Raw genomic sequence first — 24,695 nt, 5'->3', positions numbered from 1 at the left:
GTATTAAAGCCCAACATTTTATTTCAGTTTGAATAGCATTCCTAATTATACATGTACTGAAAACGAGTATTGAACGAATTAATTAAAGCTTGTTTTGAAATGCTTTAAAAAGCAAACGTTTTACGAATTAAAATAGCCTGGTACTCGCCTTGAGTCTCGTCTGGAACACCTCACAGCTATGTTTATAAACAGAAAAAATAATTCAATAACATCACTAATGATGTTTTAATTTAAAATTGATGTTCACTAGTAATTACTAGTGTTTCATATGAGGATGCCCATTATAGACTCTCCCGCTAAGGGGAACATCACTGGTGTCGTGTTTATCGGGATAAGATTCTCACTTCAAAACTTTGTTAAAGAAGAAACATTCTCATCGCTCTACAAGTAAATTATTTATTAATTATAACTTCTTTTCATATAACGATTGCATATAGGAAATAAACAACAAATGAGTTACGGTTCGTTTGTTATATTCCATGGAGAGGAAGGAATGGTTCTTTTTAACTATCAGGACGCTATTGTCTAAGAATATCTGAGCAGCAGAGTGTGGTAACGCCAGTGTGATGATTCGTTCTGATTCTAATTTATAATAGTCATGGAATTATTACTTACACCATAAACTTCACTTACCATTTCTGTCAAGGAAGGCAAACACATAAGATTTAAACGAGTAATGAGAATAACGATTTGGAAAGTGAAAGCATTATGTCATGTGATGAAAGAAGTAATGTAAGAGAATAAACATTAATAAACAAGCTTTCAAAATTGTTGATATAAGAAAAAAATGTTCAGTAAATATAAAGAGACAAATATTTTGTCACTAGTACATAAATAAAATTTGGATTTAGTTTGACTACTTTTTCTAATGGCTTGTAAAGTGACAGGATTAGGTGATTTATAAGAAACCATGGAAAGGTCTGTTATGTCATGGAAACGTCTGCTGCCCCTGACGATTGTCGTCGCTTCATATCTATGTCTAGGGGCGCTTATTTTCCAGTTTATGGAAGGAGAACCAGAAATAGAACGTCGAAAAGGCCTAAAAGAGATGATAAGACATTTCATTGGTGAGATTTTTTTTTCAATTCATAATATACAGTATTCTCGCAATGACAACATTTATTTTCATAATGAATACCTCACATAAACGTTTATTAATTAAGAAATATAAATTAACTTGTACATTTAACAGAAAAAAATCTTAAGATAATGTTCATAGAATAAGTATAGAAATATAAATGAACCTGTACATTCAACAGAAAAAATACTGAGATACTTCAATTTAAATTTCAATTTACATCAGTTAGAGTTTCTCTTGTTATTTACTTATTATACACTGGACAACAAATTAATAAAATTAGTCTTGCGCAAATACATGTACAAGATACACTGGACAACAAATTACTGGAAATATTTTAAGAGATGAATGCTTCATTTGATGGATATATAAACCAATAGCTTATGTGCAAAATTTCAGATCATCTGCTCACTCATAGCCCTTACTGCATTAGTAACGCAGTAGAAATCTAGTTGAAAATATTGAAAATCAGTTATTAACCGCACATTACATGTAGAATATTACTTGAATCTCGAATAATTCTACTTTTCCTAAAATCGTAGTACATATTTCTCAAGTTTGATTTTATTGAAATATTTTGACTCATCTGGAGGCATGCGGCTTTAAGCCGATAAATGGATAACATTTTACATGTACATGTAGAAATTGCATGTTTATGTCTTAACTGGGAAACCAATTCGCCCCCCCCCCCCCCCCCCCACCAAGAATTACATATCTAAACATCACGCAAACCGTTTTGTTTAGTGGTAAAACTTTTCTTTCAATCCTTATATTAAGGATATTATACAAAATAGCCGAGGTGTTCCGATTGGCTTTTACCATATTTTCTTTTTTCTTTTAATTTTTGATGTATACCATACCTAAAATGGCATTATTGTGAAATTGAAGTAAAATTTAATAAAATCAAAGCCTCGATAAAATTTCTCAGTTTAACTAAACATTGTCACTGTTAGGAATAATATATGAATTTTATGTTGAATTTTTTTTCTCGTTCAATCAGGGTCTTTCTGATAGGAAATACGTACCCTATTTCAATTGAAGATATTTCATATCCAATAGTATACATATATTTATTACATACATGCATTCAACAAATAATTATTTTCAACAAACAGGAAAACGTCGAGTTGCATATTTTATTTTTCCAACGTACGAGTATCATTTTGCAACTGTGCTTTCAGATGACGAAACTTTATACATAATCGTTTAATCAACATCGACACAGCCATTCTTTTTTCATTGTGCACATTTTACAAAGTTTGAATTATTTATTGTGAAAATATAATCATCATTAACATTATATATCCTCATTTCATTTGATCATTCTTTGGCTTTATGATTGCATTTTCCCTTGAGAGTCTAAGTACAATTATGTATTTAACAAATAATTTTGCTCTCTTCAGCCATAAACAAAATGAACGCTCCGTTTCATTCATCATAAACGATATTTTATTGACTGCAATTTTTACGCAGTTATCTTGCGTATAATTACTGAGTATAATTGTGCAAGATCGGGGAGAATAAGAATACAAGAATAAGCGAAATCCGAAAATTCTTTTTTCCGAATCACATAATGTTACGAGATTTAGTTTGTGTTTTCTTTGTTTTCTTTGGTTGAATTAAATTAAATTTCTAAATTAGTTTTAGCTGAAACAGCAATTAACTAAAAAATAAAAATATATCTTCATGAGATTAACATAGGAACAAATATATATTTATGTCTTTAATTCTTCAAATGCTAGTGGGCGATATGCAACGTCCTTTGATATCAGAATCTCGCCAAGCCAACCTGCAAAATGAACAAACATTTTTCCATATTGAAATCCTTTAAAATAGACAGTTCATCAAGCAAATCTCCACATAATAAGCAGTTAATATATTATTATTTATACAAGATGCTGGCGGGATATGCGGAAGAATATTATGAATAGAGCCTAAATGAGATAAATATGACCGTTTACCTCGTTTGTATACTTGTATAAATTAATGAAAATTGTGAATGACAAGTTCATAAGAAAACCCAGCTGTTTTCAAAGAAAAAGACTCGCGTATTTACGGGTACGCTAACACTGAACAATAACAAGTAATTCAAGTGTAAAGTCATCATTGCGGTGTAACTTTTCAAAATACCATAAAGAACAAAACGGAATAAAAAAAAGTTATGCACACACGAAGTTATACGTCCACGATGTAGAAATACATTGTTATTATACGTGTTCCGATTCTTCAGGGTATATACGTATACGACAAAGTATACAAAGTGTTTAATTTAGTCAATCAGAAATCTATCTGCATTATTATAACTTTTTTTTATATAAAATGGATCCTATAGTTCACGTGAATATGTCGGTGCATTTGCTAGTTTTGTATTTAATCTTGGCAAAGTCGGTTTTGTGAGATTGTAAACAAGCATCTGACGATCTTGTTCTGTTTCTTATCTGTAGAAAATTATCAATCAAACGTATTATTAATGTCGTCTCGCACTATCAACGAGAACAAAACACGTGTCAGAATTGGGGGAACGACACAATCTTGGCACTAGCTCGCGTGCAGTGCGTCAATGCAACAATTAACACAACAGCTCTCGCGTTAGATAGTCTGTTACGATAAATATTAATCATAAGTTATTCATAAAGAAATATTTTAATTGGCGGGTTAAGGGGTTTATTCACATTTGTCAACATTTTACTCGGCTAAAGTTCACTCTTTTCCATGTGCTAGACGCAAAATATTTGGTTTTAGCTATGCTTCAAACAATGGCCATACATATTATCTCGAAATTAATACATTACGTTGTTTTCAACAATACACCTCGAACTTAATATATTACGTTGTTTTCAACAATACATTATGTACATTGTATTGCACCGAACTTAATACATTACGTTGTTCACCACAATACATATACAATGTAATACATCGAACTTAATACATTATGTTGTTTTCCACAATACATATACATCGTAGTACCCTTCGAACTTGATACATTACGTTGTTTTCAACAATACATATGAGCCGCGTCACGACAAAACCAACATAATGGGTTTGCGACCAGCATGGATCCAGACCAGCATGCGCATCCGCGCAGTCTGATCAGGATCCATGCTGTTCGCTATCAGTTTCTCTACTTGCTATAGGGTTTGTAAGCGAACAGCATGGATCCTGATCAGACTGCGCGGATGCGCACGCTGGTCTGGATCCATGCTGGTCGCAAACCCATTATGTTGGTTTTGTCGTGACGCGGCTCAAAATTATGTACATTGTATTGCACCGAACTTAATACATTACGTTGTTCACCACAATACATATCCAATGTAATACATCGAATTTAATACATTATGTTGTTTCCACATACATTTACATCGTAGTTCATCGAACTTAATACATTACGTTGTTTTCCACAAAACATATACATTGTAGTACATCGAACTTTATACATTACGTTGTTTTCCACAAAACATATACATTGTAGTACATTGTACATCGAACTGAATACATTACGTTGTTTTCCACAAAACATATACATTGTAGTACATCGAACTTAATACATTACGTTGTTTTCCACAAAACATATATATTGTAGTACATCGAACTTAATACATTACGTTGTTTTCCACAAAACATTTGATACATCAAAATTAATACATTACGTTGTTTTTACAATATAAATGGTAGCTTGAACTTAATACATTACGTTGTTTGCCGCTCAACATTTAAAATGGTGATATTGCTTTGAAATGGTCTTATGTAATGAAATGATTTGGTCCACATCTATGATAAAGGAGATGGTTATTGCAGGTCGTTTTTTCTGGATTCTTATAATACTGTATAAAGCTATACCTTTAATCCATTGCACTTTGAAACCATAATATTAATAAAAGCTTAAAGAAATAAATGATTTGAAGAATGTATGTACGTCTTTAAATAATTTCAAGAATATGCTCACGAGTTTTGGTAATGACCATGTTACAGTAAAAACTCTGAAAACCGGACCCTGTCCGGACTTGACCAAAAGTCCGGTTTTCAGAGGATTCCGGTTTTCAGAGGTTTTATACATTCATTGATATTTATGATGTGTTTGGACAATGACTTAGTTCAATCAATTTGTATTTACTTTTCAACCCTTTTGTCTAAGTCATATTTTAATTTCTTTTTGCAATAAATGTCTTAAGTATGTTTATTATGCAAATCCATGAATATAATTCAGAAAATCAGAAATTAAACATCGAACATTATCTGAAATTTATCATAATATGTTGTTTATTTTTCCACAATACATTTACATCGTAGTTCATCGAACTTAATACATTACGTTGTTTTCCACAAAACATATACATTGTAGTACATCGAGCTTAATACATTACGTTGTTTTCCACAAAACATATACATTGTAGTACATTGTACATCGAACTTAATACATTACGTTGTTTTCCACAAAACATATACATTGTAGTACATCGAACTTAATACATTACGTTGTTTTCCACAAAGCATATATATTGTATTACATCGAACTTAATACATTACGTTGTTTTCCACAGAACATTTGATACATCAAAATTAATACATTACGTTGTTTTTACAATATAAATGGTAGCTTGAACTTAATACATTACGTTGTTTGCCGCTCAACATTTAAAATGGTGATATTGCTTTGAAATAGTCTTATGTTATGAAATAATTTGGTCCATAAAAGCTTAAAGAAATAAATGATTTGAAGAATGTATATACGACTTTAAATAATTTCAAGAATATGCTCATGAGTTTCGGTAATGACCATGTTACTAAGAAAAAATCTATGTAATGAAATAATGTAACTGTTGCGACACAATTGAAGATGTTACCATGTTGCATTTTTCTTAATTGCAGCTACAATATTTGCTAGTTAAAGTCAAACACATTAATTTTTCTTTGTTGTTTTTTATTCATACACGTCCGGTTGTGTTTTTGATAAAACTGAACAGAAAAAAATATGTGTTGAATAAAAGTATAAAGTTAAATAATGGTATAAAATTGAAAGAAATTTTACATAAAGTATGCACGAAAGATTGTATTGTACAGTTCCGATGCACGAGAAATACAATTTAGCACTAAAAGATGTCTCAATGATATCACAGTAAATTTGCACCTCAATCAACCTGAATTAATATCATTACAATTTCACGAGACAATTAAAGCGCGTGTCGACAAGAAATGCATGCTTGCTGCACTTACTGAAAATACCTTGTTTTATTATTGGCACTCTTATTTTCCAATATCATCAAATATTTACTTAGTCTCGAGTTTCTTTGATATTTTCGTTTCCAATTAGAATTACCTGTAGCGTGAATAATAACCTAAACACGACGTCATATTCTTTAGTCCCCGGGGACATGTAACGAACTTTTCTTAAAAGAGTATCCCTCAGTTTATAAAGTTCATCAAGCATAAATAAGCGGTCAAACATTTTGAAAGTGTAAGGATATACGATTGTTTTACCGTTTGATGCCCTGTCTTACAGTAGAGTTTGTGAAGTGCGGTTAAACTCTAATGTATTTTGTTGCACTACTGAATCAAGAATATGAGCTAAAGTAACATAGGCGATAAGGAATGCATTGTTGGTTTGCTAAACGCACTCTTGGCGATATTTGTGTTTCTCTCCAAAAAATATTTATATCTTAATGAAACTTGGAACGTTTTAAATGTACCTTTACTTAGCCTTAACAGTATTTTGTGTTTTGGGCAACCCTTTCCTACCAACCGAAACCTTGGGGACTCGAAATGTTTTATTGACAATCATTTTCCATGAAATCTGTTTTCTATTAATTATTAAAGACTGTTGCCCTGTATACATTTTGCCTTACTTTTCCCAGACACTATATAGATAAAATATAAACACAGAAAGAATTCATTATACAGTCGTGGGACTTAAACTGCAGAGAATAGGAATAGGAATAGGAAAACATTCATTTATGCATGACCTCATAACTTTTGAAAAAAGTTTAATATGCACAATAAAGCAAATTTGCAACATTACGGACTTTAATTTACGCGTGTTTTCAGTATCGTGGGACATTTTGTCATTATATGCATTGTGAACGGAATAAATAGTGAATACCACGTATAATTTAAAGCCCATTTAGTTACAATAAATATATAATGCGTTTACATGCAAATATCAAAAGAGATTTTACAAGAAACCATCACGATATTAATATAGTTACTAATATGCTCAACACAAATGTCGAATAAAACTAAACATAAGTATTTCATTAAATACCAAAATCTTCTGAATTGTTTTGCCATCCAAGACAGGATTTTGTAACAGAGTTGATCAATTATAAGCACAGGCTAACCCAGAATCTTTCGAAATACAAAATGTAGAATTCTATGAAAAACATAGGTATCATGTTCGCGATCTATTATTATATGTATTTAATTTTCAGAAAATCACACATGTTTAACAAGGGAAGAGTTGAACAGTTTTATTGACCGCATCAGCGGTGAGACAGAATTTACCCAAGGGACTCTTCAAAATAAAAGTGTCTCCACACGCTGGGATTTCACGGGGGCGTTTTCATTTGTTGTCACTGTCGCAACTACAATTGGTGGGTAAATTTATTATAAAACATAAATTATTAAACTTTTATTTTCGTTTTGATATAAAACTGTCATTTTGGTGCTATACAACTTTTTTCTGGAAACCAGTTCAGCCATATGTAGCTTATAAATTGGCAAATTTATAATCTTAAAATCAATCAATCCAGAGGATAATGCTGTAAACAGGTCTTTACATAAATATTTTGTTAAACTTTGAGACCATCTTGGTCTATGCTTGATTTAAACATTAATTCAAGTGTTGTTGTTTTTTCCATCTTTTTTTAGATGAGATCTTCTACGAATGTATCTTAATGTTTGAGCTCTAATTTACACTATTCTAAAAAAAAGCTGTCCTTTGTACTCTGGTACACAAGAAGACGCGTGCATCGCTATCATTAGTGTATGTCTTGTAAATGTAATGTCTTGATATGCTCTTTTAAAGAACATGCTCTTAAATGATCTATATATTACAAAGCTTTTAACATAAATGAAGGTACTCAGACAGTATACAGTAGTATATCCAGTGTTTATGACTGATTTTGTACATAAAGGGGGATTCTCAATGGTTCAGCTTTTGGTATTTAAATAAGGAATAATTCTCATAAAATTGTCATTACAACATGAACGATCTTAATTTTACCTGAAGTCACTTTTATCGAACTTGAATCTTGCGGTTGTGTTGAAGTAACGGTGAGTATAATAATATCGGAACAAAGTGTTTGATGTATGAGTAGGCCTACTACAATTAGAAACACCAGGTGGTTAACATTAACTAAATTAAGAGGTTTCTCTTGAACAAGAAATTTCTAACCTACTCCATGCAGTTTCCATATTGCTTGTTCCCCACTAGAATGTGTGCGCAAGTGTACAAGAATTAGACAGGTACAACGTACAAGAATGTTATTATAATTAGAACCTTGATGTATGTTTATCGCCACTTTCAAATTTACAATTTAATGTATACACGTTCTTTGATACAGTTGCTCAGAAACTTACGCGCGAGATTATCCTAACTACTGATGTTGACCACCACTGCAATATCTTATGGGACAGAACTTTCGAAATAAACAAACAACAACAAAGTGTAATACTAGTAGTTCCTAATAAATTTGCACGAAAGCTTAGCCATGTCGCCTTTTGATCCACGCATTTTATCACATTTTTAACAAATTAAGCTTGAAATTAATATCCGCTTCTTTATGTGCATCCACGATCCTTTTTCTAATGATCGATGGGCAAAATAAGACATTTACTGGAAATGCACTGCACTATTGGAATATTGCAAATATCATTGTCTATATGTAGTGGGTCATATAATATTGTGAAGATATTGCAAAGACTGATGTTATATGCTAAACATTTTTTTCGAAACATTTGACTATAATTATTTTGAAACTAACAAGATAGTGGTCTATTTGTGTACAACATTATATCTTTATGAAAGAAAGAAAAAAAGTTAACAACATGTTACCAATTCTTCACATTTTATTTTCGTAATCTTTGTATAATGTGTGTATTTTTTCTTATCTTTGATAATTCTGTATAATATTTTATATAGTATGTCAGTATAATATGTGTATGTATACACTTGTAGGTTACGGCAACATGGCTCCTCATACAGAACTTGGCAAAGTGATTGTGATCGCCTACGCGCTTATTGGCATTCCATTAACATTCCTGATGTTACAAGGCCTCGGACAACAACTTACACATCTCTCCGACAAAGTCAATAACCTGAAACTTTGCTCAAAGAGGCCCGATCTAAACAAATATCTCAACATGGTTATTATTATTCTCATCGGCGTCTCTCTCCTATTCGTTGGGCCTACTTTTTTGTTTATGAACGTCGAAGGATGGCGCATGATGGACGCTATATATTATTGTTTTGTTACTTTATCTACAATAGGGTTCGGAGATTTCATTCCAGGTATGTCTTTTTACCAACCTACAGAACATTTTTAAAGGGATATTCGACGCGTAACAAAAACAACAAAACCTTTAGATTGTTTGAGATACATATATGAAAACATTGAACCTACTACTGCACTAGCTGTACTGATAATCATATATTTCACTGAAAAGAGTAAATGTAATTCTTTCTGGTCCAACATTTATACATATCAAGCCAGAGTGTTGATTCTTACATTACTCCGTTTTGACCAAGCTACTATTGAAGAACTTTTTAACAAGACATTCATAAATGCATCAAGGGCTCCATACAATGCAACCTTACTCGCAGTGAAAAATACCATATTCACAAATCTGATTATTTGGAACTAGGTGACTCAGAGTCATATCAGTTACAGTGACCTGGTTTTTTAACAGTTCCGATATCTTCAACATTGATTAATCATTGCAATTCATTCGATATGTAATATGACATTTTTTAAAGAAAATCTACCTTTAGTCAACAGTTTTACTATCTAGGCAGATTAAGGCCACAAGTTTATCTAAATCTATTGTAGCATAACTCTAAACCAAACTTGTAAGAAAACTTTCTGGAATGCCCACCATCATAATATAGCTCTCTATTGGATGGATTGATTTATACAATTTGCAGTGTTCCATGCAATCCACTTGTCAATTCAGATATCATGAAGACAATGCTTCAAATTTATAAGCTTGTTAGAAAAAAAAACAACAAGAAATCTGGGCCAGGACAGTGACTGGTGTGTCTTTTTACACATATATCACCGCTTTTTATCTATTCTGCACAAATGATGTACGTCTTTAATGTAACTCGCACCAGTTAAACCATAGCACAGAGATAGACAAGGAAGTTTGATTGCACGTTATGTGCACTTTAAAATCTGATTATTGTTCCATTTTCATAGATAATAGACAACTTATTTATTTGTTTGTTGGATGTTAAGTCAAACCGACAATGTAATGGTCATATAGAGACATTTCAGTTTAACTGGTCGCATTATATCAGTTTATAGACAACTCATCGAGACTTTTTCTTTGATGAATTAAATTTTATGTAAAGCACTTTTTTCTGTTCCATGTATAATTATCACATGATACAAGCATATTATATCATTTATGTATAAGCACAAAATCTTGCTTGTTTTCCTTCCAGCATTGTCGGAGAATCGATTTACAGGGCGTGGTGAGGCGGGGACCATCTACCGTATCGTGGCGTATGTTTGGATATTGTTCGGCCTGGCTTATGTTGCCCTGATAATCAGTTATATTTCCAGTGTTCTAGTCAGGAAAGCTGAAAAGGTCCAGCAGATGAGTAGAGCAAAAATTGAGGTAAAGTATTTTACAGCCAAAATAAATATGACAAAGAGAACAATTCCTTTTTATTGCTGTAAAATTTTTTTATCTTTTTATTTTTTTTACATTACTTATTTATTTTAAAGAAGTAAAAATTCATGCATATTGCAGTTACGTACGTAGTGACCATCAGTCACTGACCTTTCTATAAGATTGAAGCGTTTGTGATTGTGTTACCATTACCTAGAACGAAATTCCCCTATATTTATGAACCAGTATATTCAAATGATATCCAAATATAACAGCAGATATGTTCATGCATACTTATTATATGGCACGGATTCGGGCTTTTATCGACCTATCCCAGTTATTCTCACGACTCGACTATCTAATATGTCACGGGATTTGCATTGTTTTTCAAATTAATATCGCAGTTGTTGAACTCCCACTAAGATGTAGACTATATTTCAATGTATATATACTTACTAACGTGGTCCGTTAGTAACAATGACAATTAGCAACAATAATGACTTGAATCACGCTGGCGAGTGACACTGGTTACAATATATCCCTCAATAACGAAACGCAATATATTAACGATGCCTTAATGAGATGTATTATTCACCATCAGTTGGTTATAATTTCCTTAAAATAAACATATCTCGATGACCAGGTGATAAATAACCATGGATGTCGTCCCTGGTGAATATATGATTCTACATTAAACGATTGCGTTGACTTATTGCTACCGGTACAAATTCGCCAGGCACTTTGAATTATTTCATGTGAGGGAGCTATCCAACTAGCTTACAGAAGGTGGGTGGTTCTTAATTATAGGCGCTCGCTCGTGTCTGAGGAATCATAAGATCTTTCGCCACCAGTAAAGCTAGAAGGTCGGTTTCGATCAAAGAAAAATATTTTAATTATAATTAAGTCCTACGATAAACTGAGCACCACGGGCAATTCTGTGACCAGCAACGATAGGTCAGTGACCTGACAAACGTTAACTTAAACGAAAGGCTTTATGCGCCGAATGTTTATTTCGTTTTGTTTTTTATTGAGCAACATCATTGAAATTTTAAATATATTCAACTAAAGTAAAAATTTTTACACGTGATGTACATTTTGGGACGTACTAGTATTTGGCAGTATCTGTTTGTGTTTTATTTTATAATATCTGAGAAGGCTTGGAAGACTTTACCTCTATTGTCCCTCTCCTTATCTGTTAAACACTGCCAGTATTTTTATTATTTACAGAGCGAGATAAAACAACTTCAGAAAGAACTTGTAAAAACAAAATCAAACATTTTTACGCTAGCCAGCAATGTAGCAGAAACTGTTACAACTGGGTTAGAAGGGGCCAGGAAATCCTCAGAGAAAGAATTAGATCCGACTCACGTTGTTGTTGAAAGTCTAGGGGTTCAACAAGATAGGCAAGCACGCAGTGCTCAGAACAGTCCTTTCCGACATAAAAAGCAACCTCCGGGACCGGTAGAACTATTATCATATAGAAGAAAAAGTTTGTCTTGATATTGAAGTTCGTTTGAGCAGAAATACGAAACAAGTCAAATCCTATAGTATTATGCTTTTAATGTGTAATGCTATATCAAAAATGTATTTACAAAGTTGAAATGAATGTTAAACTCCTCTAAATTAAAAGGAGAGCCACAGTTTTGAACTATTTTCACAAAAACTCTTTATTCTAACCATTGATTCTATCCGTAGAAGACATTCGGTGTAAGTTTATTTACCTAACGTTCTAACTAATTTAAAGTGCTTTGCAACCATCTTTATACATTTCTGTATTGTGTCTACTCTTGAAAGTCATGTTGATACAGTTTCACACGTTTGACTCTTGGTATGTCTTAGAGTCAGTGTCAGTAGATGACACAGAAAAATCACAACTGATTGTTTCTGATGGTGGATAAGCACTGTCGTTACTACCTTCCTCCTCAACGGGATGTTCTTCCAAATCTTCTAACACACATGTTTCTGCTGTTGCGCCTTTGTTGTACGTATTGGCATAAAGTTTAAGTAAATCCGGTAACGAACTTACGGCATTTATAACGCTATGGCTTGCGGAAAGACGTCTGTTAAGCGCATGCTCGACGCTTTCAATTCCCATTTGTCGACTTAGTGAGTAAAGTATATCACTAGCGATTACTCTACTGTTTGCACGATTAAGACGAGCTGAAGTGCTTGATGACGGAATAACGCTTATTGTTGAAATCACACTTGTTCTTCTGTCTCCAATATCAATTGCATGTTTGCACTTCCACGAGTGTATTAGTTTTTTATATGCAGATCTAAAGTCGCAGTTTTGATATGCGTACACCCAAGGATTTACCCCACTGTTAAAAAATGCTAGCAGCATTAAATAGTTGTTCACCCAGGAGTTTTGTTCACTGTAACCGAGAAATGTTAATAATAAGCATATTTGATATGGTAACCACAAACACAGAAAAACACCGATTACAATTGCTATTGTTTTAGCATATTTTGTGTCACTTCTGACGAACTGTCTTTCCAGCGTGCTCCTTATAGAATTTTCAACGGCCGCTATAGCATGCGCATGATGCCGTGCAATTCGGAATATTTTGAAATAAAAGAATAATATTAAAGCACATGCTGGAGTAAATATTGCACTTATAAATAACATTCTTGACTTCCGGTTTAGCACGCTATTCGAACACAGTGAAGAATGTTGCTTAACGTTTCCATGCAAACCGAATATTAGTGGAATCCAACAAATGAAACTGCTGTAAATCCATGACAACAATATTAATCCGATAATTTTCTTCTTCTTCATGAGTAGAATATATTTTAGAGGATAAGTTATGGCCATGTAACGGTCATATGCAATGGTGGCCAGTGTTATTATTGAAACGCCTCCTGCCGTCATTAAAATTCTGTTGGCGGCTAAACAAAGAATGTCGTCTGATATTCTGATCGGCGTTAGTTCAACAGTTATGTAGAATGGAAGTGTAACTGCAATCACAATGTCGGCTGATGCAAGGGACATGACGAAAAAATTGGTCGGTATCTGCAGACGCTTGAATTTGATCACTGCTGTGAGAACGATTAGATTACTGCATAGAATAAAAGGAACGAATATGGCAACGAGACTAATGGAGATGTATTCATTAGTTACCCAGTTGGACGTCAGACGAACGTTCATGACTTCAACTAAGTCACTTCTATCTGTACTGTTGATAATCATCTGAAATATAGATTAACCTGTTTTGATATAGATTTTAAAAAAAATACCTTAAACCTGTTGAAAACGTCTATCGGTGCTAGTCGTACATATGAAATACGTTTTCTGGTCACTAAAAATGCATATGTAAATGACTTATGGGATATTCATGTACTTACTGACAATTTAGATTAAAGCGATACAAAGCTTCAAAACCAAGTTACATACCAGCAGAACAAAAATAGATATATTCTAGTATTGAAAATATACATAAAAGTTGATAATAAGATATTTGCAAAAGCTACAAACCTTTGTCTCTAAATAATTGAAAAACACCAGTTTGGTATAAGTTCCATTTTTGTTAACTTCTAAACTGGACATTTGATGATTAAAAGTTGCTCATTACTTTCGTTGTGTTCTATTTATATCCCCTTATCAAACTTATTGCGCTAATAAAAGACTGGGTCGGTGACAATGTTTACCGACAACTTAATTTCTACATTATTTTCAATATTTTAGTCCGCTTTTAATTGTTTCAACTTTGTATATCCGTTAAGGCTTGGTTTTCATTCAAGTTTCCGTTCTCAGGGTTAATTTAAAAAGATTGAATTTTAACAAAAATGAAAACGAGATGGTATTTATGTTTATACGTGGCTTAGGTTATTTTGTACCGACCATATACGTACAAAGATGATAACCTTTTGATGGTTACAAAATATATTCATAGTCACAGTGATGGGAAAGAAATGGTTGTAAATTATCTAACATTTCATGTTAACTATCATCCTCATTATGCAACCTAGACTTTTGGATTTTTCTTTTCTGTGAAGTACATTCGAATGTAAAAATGTTTAGTTTCAGAACACAAATTCATTGTTCTGAGTTCTATCTATATACGAGTACATGTATATATATTTTAAAAGTGGACAAAAAATCAGTTGCTCTCAGTAATATTGAAAGTGAAAAGGAAAGTTGCGAAACATCCCGCATAATAATGTCCCGTTGATTGGCGGGCTTAAAAGTTGACGTAGCACATATTTTCTAAATATAGTGCAAACTAGAGAGCTCATCATAAAGAAATAAATTCCATAACTGAGGTTATAATTTCAAAGTTCAGGTGAAGATAATATAAACCTGAAAATAAAATCGTATGATAAAGCAAAGCTCGAATTGAAATTAGTATTTTTTTCTATAATTTCGAAGTTAAATGCCACAAAACCCACAGACACTTGGGGTTTGGAGCTCAAAACGCCTTTAAAATCCAAATAAAATGCATATTTGTCAATCCCAGCACATGTACTGATCATATATATCAAAAAAACTTAATATAAGCCGTTTTGAAAAAAAATCATATTTTAACATCTATAATAATACATAATAATCTGTATTATTATAGATGTTGAAATATGATTTTTTTTTCAAAACGGCTTATATTAAGTTTTTTTGATATATATGATCAGTACATGTGCTGGGATTGACAAATATGCATTTTATTTGGATTTTAAAGGCGTTTTGAGCTCCAAACCCCAAGTGTCTGTGACAAAACCAATATTATTAAATTAAAATGTTTTAATAAAGGCATTCGTGTATTCACTTTAACTTTATAAATTATTCCTTCTACCGTTCTATATGTTATGCTATCATGTGTTGTTAACTCTGCTTAAGACACTTGCTCATGTGCAAATTAATTTGACAAAAACTGTCACTTAGCGCTTAAAAATTCAGCAATATCAGGAATGATCAGTTTACTTTATGATCCAGATACATGCATTAATCTATTTAACTGCATACATCGAATATAAAAATGCAATTGTCCAAGCTTACAACGTCAAAATTATATTCATGCGCCGAATACTTGATCCCTAAACTATGACAAAGCTCTTCTGGTAAGAAAAATCTGAATTGCGTTCGGTTGCCACCGAGCACGCCGAACTTCTATAAATCACCGTCGGACACCCAAAGTTGATTAACATGTAATAAATGTTAATGGTTCTTCCGTGGGTATCCGACGATGGTATGAATTTTCGCGAAGAAAGACAAGTATATCGAATTCGACGAATGTGAAACAAACGGCCGAAAACAATTTACTAGCTTTTGTTCTTTTTACTAATAAAAATAGCTTAATCTTTCTACGAAAAAATGTATTTTTTAAAACAAACATTGTAAAGGATATATCTTTGTCATAACAGCCCTGCAGTGGATATTAGTTAATTGAATAGTGAATAGAATTAACAATTCTCCTGATTCCAGTCAGGTCAAACAAGGTTGAGGTCAGAAGAACTGCAAGCATTAAAAGTTTAAAGGACATAACCAGAGAAATTTCTAACTTTCACCACGGCCTCAATAATAGTTTGTAATAGACCCTCTTAAAATCCTCTTATAGTAACATTAACTATTAAAATAGAATCTCTATTTCCTTATATAACGTCGATAGCACTTACTAATACTTCAATTTGGTATATTAATAAAGATAAGGCTAAATATAACCTCAATCTAGTTTCATATCTACACATAGTGACCTTAATTTTGGATAAAACCATATGTCGCCACATTTTATAATGTATTGACCAATAAACACTTACATGTAAAAAAATACACAATATATGTTGTTGTTTTTTCTCCTTTTCATCAAACAACGATTTCGGTAATTGAATATCTAGATATTATATCTTATATTAAAACTATAAAACAGCATGTACTGATCATTTTTTTGATCATTATCTTGATAATCATTAGATGTTGGGCCATATTGTCATAATATATTTTCAAACGTGTGATATATGGTTATGTTAGATTGGAGCCAAGCCTGTAAGCCCTGCGATTTCTCATCGCACGTCGGAGAATATAATTGTGGCAATTTTGAATGAAAATTTTTTTAGTTGCCTCGCGAATGCCGACAAGAGCGAGAAGAAGAAGTGCCATGGTTTGTACTAGTATACGAGAAATCACGAGTAGTTCTCGTGAATATACACATGTTAAAATTTGTATTATAATGATGCCTGGGAATAAGTGACACGGGAATATTCAAAAAGGCAAAACACAGCAAAATGGAAGTGTTGCAGGTTTGTTTAACGTTTATCCTCTTTATAAACGAAATGTTATTATCACGCTTCTAGCACGGGCCTACAACAGTCTATTTCTATATCACATGCATGACAATTTTTTATGACAATTCAAATTACGCATAAGCTTTTCAACATTTTGTCAAGTGCACAATAAAGAGTTTGATTACTAGTTCATAGTCTAGAAGGTAACCGTATGACCAATTAACACTGAATTATTTTACAGTAAGAAATACCAAAGAGTTTATAACTAAAATGAGCCGCGCCATGAGAAAACCGACGTAATGCATTTGCGACCAGCATGGATCCAGACCAGCCTGCGCCTCCGTGCAGTCTGATCAGGATCCATACTGTTCGCTATCAGTTTCTCTACTTGTTATAGGGTTTGTAAGCGTATAGCATGGATCCTGATCAGACTGCGCGGATGCGCAGGCTGGTCTGGATCCATGTTGGTCGCAAACACATAACGTTGGTTTTGTCATGACGCGGCTCAAATTTATTCATAAAAATGTGAAGATTTCCTTGTCTATACATTATCATGATTTCAGTCTCAGTGAACATCATTATTAATGGTGGTGTCCGGCTGTAAATACTTTGACATACAGTTTAAAATCTAGAACTTTCTATATTTGAAGAAGATTCTTTTTAAACTTGACACAAGTTCAAAGCGGTCAAGACAAAAAGAAAATAGAAACAATGGAACAATGGAATTTAGAGTTTTATTATTGTTTTAATTTCGTGTAAGTGGTGGCGTACATTAACATATTTTACGATTACCTGCCATAACAAAACATCTTTATCAAATGTAAAAAAAACAGAGGTCAGTTGTTAACAAACCGAAACATATGTAATATATGACTATGATCAAAAACATAATAAAACACAAATTTCATAATTCTAGTCATTTTCATCTACTGCGGTAATAAAAGATTGGAACTAAAATTAACTCATACTGACTTGCTTCATATTGAATTTTCTACTTCTCACTTTTCTCACCATGACTTGCCTCACATAGCCCCACCTTGAATTTCCTCATATTGAATTTCTTAATATTGACTGGCTTCACTTTTATTATTGCTCCATCTTGAATTTCTTCATATTGACTTGCTTCAACTTGACTGGCTTCACTTATAATTGCTTCATCTTGAATTTCCTCACCGTGACTTTTTATTGTGTATTAAAACTTGATCGTAGCTATGCAAATATCGGAAAGAATGTACATGTAATTTTCTGTACATGCGGGCTCGGGTTTTAAATGCATCCTCGTTCCTCTGTAGATTTTAATGTTACAGTACAAAAAAGGTGCAAAAAGGCCCTGTAAATGTTTAAAATGATTTCGATAGTAAATATATTATTTCTTATGTTTGAACTTTTTACATCTGTACATTGTTATTTTTTTCTTTGTAAGTTAAATACAGATATGCCCTGTGCATAATATACATTAATTTCAACATAATATTATTTATCACAATAAATCATCATTTTTTACATTTTATATGTATACATTATTACACATAATTGAAATGGATAAAAACGAAAGAAAATTTCTCTCTGAATGACAAATAATATTGATAGTATGGTATGGCCATTAAACTCAATTTGATAGTTTGTTATTCCTCACGTGGCTGTTCATTTTAATATTTACACATACATACATGGCAGAACTGTTTTTCCATGTTAATTATTATGATAGGCAATATTGTAAGGTAACGTTTAACCAAGAGCAATGTAGAAGTAAATAGAAGTGCAATGAAAAAAGACAACTGTCAGTTACATATTAAGAAAAGGAAAACGATAAACATATTAATTTGTATTTTACTGGCATTTAAAAGCAACTTAAACAAAAATACTGAGGTTAACAGGCAAAAAAAACCCAACAACAATAATATAAAAAGGAATACACGGAGAATAACAGATTAATAAACAGAGATCAAAGGGGTGGCACAGAAGTAAGTAGGATATTGTTATCATTCCAAAAGTAAAGAAATCTATCTACAATTAATTTAAAACGTCCACTGGTATTAATAAACTCAAATTCTGCATCTAAAATCGCTATGCTAGTTAATCTTCCGACATATCTCCATTAAAAAGAGTTTGAATATCGATAGAGCATATTGCGAGCAATGTCAAAAAAGGGTATTCCTTATATGCGAGCAAACAAGAAAAAAAGTAATGATTATCTTCAATTAGACCAGAACTGCAGAAAGGGGAGGGGGCATTTTGTTTGATGGTTGTTAATTATAAAGAGCGCTGAATTTCGTTGAAGAATTTGTGAATGTCGGTCTCCATAATAGAAGCGCCGGGACGTTTTAGTTTTGTCCACGTTCATAGAACCTTTGAAGGAATTCAAGGACAGTAACTTTCGGGTTTTGGTCGGTAGAAAATGCCGTTGGTAGAAGGAGTTGAAATATAGACTTAGAGATGTTCTTGTACGATTTGTATAAACATTTTGAGAATAACGTAAGTTAAATGTAGTGTTTTGTTCAACTATGTCTGGTACAAGATACGAAAGGTGGGTTGGTACGAGACAATTTTTCACTTTATAAAGTTGAATGAGCTTGTGCTTCTCTTCCAATCAGATAGTGATTCCCATTTCACAACATTGTTGCACTCGTTACTATTCGTGCTGCTCCATTCCGGATTTTATCTTTGTTGTGTCTAGTCAAGACTGTCTCAACATAATTATATGTGTTAATAACATAGTACAAAATTCCACGGCACGCCTCATATTTATGAAATAAATTAACTTAAATCTATATATAGTTAGATTTTACATGTCATGTTCAGCAAATTATTCGAAGACAGGTTAACCTATATGTTTTATTCAATTCAAATTCATTCAAAAATAAATACAAGTATAAATAGGTCACGACATTCGCTTTATATCAGCTATTATCTAAAGACACACACAGTTTGATACCTAACTGTCAGAATACCTCAAATATATATAAATGTACACTTTCATATACTGTCTGCAAATTTCGAAACAAGTATGCCTAAAATAGCTACGATTTTATGGCGACTTCAAACAGTTCCATACCCCTTTTCCTTTATTTGCAGTTTCCCATAATTTAATTGTACTATATTGTAAATTCACATAAAATTAAAATGTTACGTTCTATTAGAAATGTATTAATTGTTATAAATTTGATTCAACTCTACATGTATAATCCAGTGCAATGTCAATTAACTGAATTTAAATTTTCTAAGTTTAGCTGAACATCCTTTTCCTTGTTCCAATCATAGTATCATATGGTGTGTCGATTAATATGTATGTTTGACAACGTTCTTTTAGAAATTACAGGTTTTCGACATCACTATAAAATAGACATTTTGTATCCTTTTTGATACGATTTCAAATAAAGTGGAAGACAAATTGCGAGTGTGATTACACATGTTAATGGTTTCATACAACATATATGCAACAAGTTTTACGTTTCAGCCATCATAAACCGAATACTTGAAAATCCTAACAACACCGTGACTGTCACCGACCCATAAGTAACCTCTCTTGTCAAGTCCGAGTGCATTCGGTCCTTCTAATCCATCTTTTTTACTAATTAGATTGAGAAGAAAGTTTCCATCTTTATCAAGTACATGAATACAATCATTGTTCCAGTCTGACACCAGAATATGACCATCTTCATCACAGACGATTCCGTGGGGAAGGAAAGGTTGATCGCTGGCAATCCCAGTGGGTGGGCCTCTGTACCAACATTTGACACGCCCATCTTTTGTTAAAATGGTAACACCCCTTGTTCCGTCACCGTAATCCGAAACACAAATATCTCCGTTAGTATTTACTGCAATTCGGAAGGGATATCCAAATAGATTAGTCTGTTCTTCGTTCTTTTCCATAGTGGCAACGATTTCGCCGTGTTTCGATAGTTTCGCGACCATTCGACGGGAGCCGAATATTGCTTGACGCTGGTAGCTGTCTCGGAAACATACGTATAAACCACTTCGTCGATCTGCTGCAAGGCCACCAGGAAATAGGGAGATATACGCAAAGTCTGACGTACGAAGAGAATCTGTATTCAGACGCTTGATACTCTTCTCACGGAAACTTGAAACAAGAACAGAGTCATCTTTGCCATCATGAAAGGTACAGGCATCATTCACCTAAAATATTGTAACAAAATATTTAGAACATAATCTTACACCGTAGTTTTATTAAGCGGACTGTTAAAGACTTAGAGAAAATGACGTTGAAATCTGAAAAACTGTCTACACCACAATTACTTGAGTTTATCAAATTAGTTTTGTCTTTTGTCTACATAATGTTATCAGTAAGGAATTCTATTTTTCAAAAGTGGCGTGAGAAATAATCTGATTTCCAAAAATGTGTACATGCATATAATTCTGGAAAACAACAAATTTACATAAAAGTTGCAGACTCGGTTGAATCTGTCCATGAGGGATATTGGTAAAGTGCAACATCCCTTACGCCACCTAACACTGTCTCAAGCGGTATTCAGTCTGCAAAACTTAATTTTGGATTCAATGATCCCAAAGTACCAGAAAAATATGACAAAAATGAATTAAAGTTCGGGGAACTTTTTACAGCTGTCAAGAAAAAATCTCTCAGAAGCAATAAAAACAACAGAATTATATGAAAATTACAAACTTAGTTTGATCGAGTCTGCTCATGAGGGATAAGTTACATTATGCTCATTTTTTTGCTGTCAAATTAACTGAATTGATAATAAACACCTGGAAATAAGTTAAGCACATCCCAGAAATTTAAAATTGGTTGTGATTGAAAGCACTGGACATCATGAGATGACAGCTTAATTGAGCTAAGAAGTAGTAAATTGATAAGTAGCGATACCAATTTAGTAATCATAAACCAGTATTTATGAGTTTAGTTTATTCTTAACCAAATCATTGAAGCATAAGCAAATTATGCGTTTTTTTTACCAAAAATAAGTGTTTATAAGTATGGTGTTGGAGCGTTTACAAAACATTTTCTGGTGGATATTATTGGTAAATGCTGACGATTACATAACCTAAAATGGCATTATATAGCCATTTTTATAAGGCGTGTACCCGCCACTTGCTAAGGATGATAGCCTCAACCCTTCACCTCATATTACCAGTAAGGCGTCTAATGCGATTTTGAGGTAAATTTTGTCATTCTTGGTGCAGAGCTTGTTTCAGTTGTTGCAGGTTGAGTACAGGTGGTTCGTACCATTGCCCAAATAAAAAATTCAAATTTCAGTTGTGGTCATGTCAAAATTTAGGCAAAATGCCCGTTGTGCTTAACTTATTTCCAGGTGTATATATTTATTATTGACCAATAATTATTGATAAAGAAATGTTTAAGGTAAATTATTAAAGAATGCCTAAAATATGAAAAAGACTGTCCCACTCGTTTAATAAAGTGACCATCCAAGTACATTTATAGTTTTGTCTTGAGACACATTGGCTACCTATTATACATGTGAAGTAAAAATATAAAATTGAAAACAACTAAAGCAAAATGTTATTTTGACATTAAATGTGTATACTCACCGTTTACACATGAATGGGCATACGGTCACTTAAATGAAATTAATTAACTAGTTTCAGGAGATAAATAGAGCTACTGTATAAATTGCGAGTTCCATAAACTATGTTTAAAAAACAACTGAACAAAATTGGCCATATTAAAGTGTACAAATTGCGAACCTGTATATCCAGAGATGCAGTTTTCTTCTTCTGGCCATGTCTGTCATAAAGTGAAAGGTTTCTTGAACCCCAGCCACAACAGATCCAAGCCTGATCCTCTTCTACGGTTGCTATAGCGTGCACCGTCTCACTTTTGTCTCCTACCTATATATCAAAAGAGAACAATCTTGTTTCTTTGTTAATTCTATTTGTCGGTGATATTTAAATGATTTATATAAAATCATATTGTAAACTGCATAATAATTGTGTAGATCATGTTGACTGACGGTATCTGTTCTGCAGTTAATGCACAGTCAATTAATAAAGCTACATTATGTACTAGATCTCGTTCATTAGTGACATTAAGATGGCACTTTAATGAAAATTGTGTGCTTATGTTAATTTGAATAGAAATAAGACGAGGAATATCTTGTGTTTAACAGTTTTAATAACAGTTTAAGCTTAAGGCTTAAAATAGAATGTATCTACAGTAAAAATTTTCATAAATCTTACTTTGAAAGTTTTTACTAGTTTCACTTCGGACTTATTGTCTGATATAATAGACCGTTGTACAGCATTGAATGTGATCGGCGTGGTAGTATCAAACGTGTAGTGACCAACCAATCTCTCGAAAACCTTGTCGTTTGCTTCACCTTCAACAAAATGTATCTCTTTCTTATCATATTGATGCATTTCATCAACGTCCACATAGCTCACTGACGTCCGGCTGTGGAGACTAAAGTCTAGACTGGAGCGTGGAGTTGACCTATAACGTGGTGACTTATCCATTGAACTTGATCTAGATGTACCTTTGCGTGTCGGGCTATGATCGTTGGTTTTCAATTTGTCAACAGTGTACCGTATCTTATTTAATTCTTGTTCAAATTTTTGTTTAATTTGATTAAGAATGTTTGTAATGTACATATCCAGTTCTGCGTGCAGCGTTTTGGCGCGTTCTCTGACTTTTTGCACGGTCTTTTCGACATCGACTGTGATTGTGTCTTCATATGCCAAGATATCACGCAATGCGCGTTTCCTGTTTGAATCTTCGCGCCGCGACATTCCGTGATTTTCTATATACCGACGATTTAATTTTGTTTCCGTTTTAATCAATATAAATAGGAGTTTAATATATGTTCCTCTTATTATTCAACATAAAATTATATAAAATTGACAAGCCACTGTATAAATTTGATTTAATATTAATAAAATGTCCATTGAGAGTTTTAAAGTATTTAAAACTCAGCGTTTCTATTGACAAACTGACATGAAACATGACTCCAACACACTTCAAGATATTATATTCGCCATTTTGATTCATGTTCATTCTTGCATTCCGTTAACTCTTATCGTATAACTTACGTATACTTTTGATATTCTTTTTATTTTCATTGTTTTCACTAACTACATGGTCAAATACAATCGTGCCAGTAAATAATCTTTAGTTTATTGTTGAATTGTTTTCATATATTTGATTTATTATGGAGTAAATTTCAATGTTAAACAGATTAACATTAATCAGTGATCTATAAAACTATGTAAATATATTAATTACTATGCTATAGTAAAAATGTCTGGTATGCAATGTCGGGTATAAACACTGCTGAAAATAATCATTCAGATGATTTGAGCTTTGACAGTGTTGTTCAGAAAACATGGTCTTAAGCTGTTATCACTGACACGATTTCAAGAAAAAGCGACTTTGTCCGTTTATATCAGCTGAATGATATAAGGCCGTCGGTAAACGAATTATTAATTTGTACCTCCATTTTTTTCCTTTCATTGAGGATAGGTCTGTGTTCTGTAGCGTGCAATAAACGATTGTTAAGAAAACAATTGTTTATTGCGAGGCTATCTGACAGCAATAAAGGAGTGCCAAATTGGTGTAAACTCATTTTTCTGACCCCCC

At 32.8% G+C, this 24,695-nt stretch overlaps 3 protein-coding genes across 3 annotated transcripts; 1 reads left to right on the top strand and 2 right to left on the bottom strand.

Annotated features, from left to right (window-relative positions):
- The first annotated feature begins 308 nt into the window (after nt 1–308).
- Nucleotides 309–12,412, top strand: LOC132716384 (potassium channel subfamily K member 16-like). The gene is made up of 5 exons (XM_060699646.1): nt 309–1,067; nt 7,504–7,665; nt 9,252–9,584; nt 10,740–10,915; nt 12,137–12,412. Exons 1-5 carry the CDS (start codon nt 911–913, stop codon nt 12,407–12,409), a joined length of 1,101 nt encoding a protein of 366 aa, XP_060555629.1. The 5' UTR covers nt 309–910; the 3' UTR covers nt 12,410–12,412.
- A 300-nt stretch (nt 12,413–12,712) lies between these two features.
- LOC132716383 (dopamine D2-like receptor) lies at nt 12,713–14,972 on the bottom strand. The gene is made up of 2 exons (XM_060699645.1): nt 14,385–14,972; nt 12,713–14,099 (listed from the first exon to the last, which is right to left on the bottom strand). Exons 1-2 carry the CDS (start codon nt 14,454–14,456, stop codon nt 12,720–12,722), a joined length of 1,452 nt encoding a protein of 483 aa, XP_060555628.1. The 5' UTR covers nt 14,457–14,972; the 3' UTR covers nt 12,713–12,719.
- A 5,140-nt stretch (nt 14,973–20,112) lies between these two features.
- Nucleotides 20,113–24,304, bottom strand: LOC132716381 (uncharacterized). Its single transcript, XM_060699644.1, has 3 exons — nt 23,300–24,304; nt 22,808–22,951; nt 20,113–21,259 (listed from the first exon to the last, which is right to left on the bottom strand). Exons 1-3 carry the CDS (start codon nt 23,846–23,848, stop codon nt 20,576–20,578), a joined length of 1,377 nt encoding a protein of 458 aa, XP_060555627.1. The 5' UTR covers nt 23,849–24,304; the 3' UTR covers nt 20,113–20,575.
- Between the last annotated feature and the right edge of the window lie 391 nt (nt 24,305–24,695).

This window comes from Ruditapes philippinarum, unplaced genomic scaffold, assembly GCF_026571515.1.
Source record: "Ruditapes philippinarum isolate M1 unplaced genomic scaffold, ASM2657151v2 ctg2895_1_1_1_1, whole genome shotgun sequence".
NCBI lineage: Eukaryota > Metazoa > Mollusca > Bivalvia > Venerida > Veneridae > Ruditapes > Ruditapes philippinarum.
This window is presented reverse-complemented; position numbering and strand designations above follow the sequence as displayed.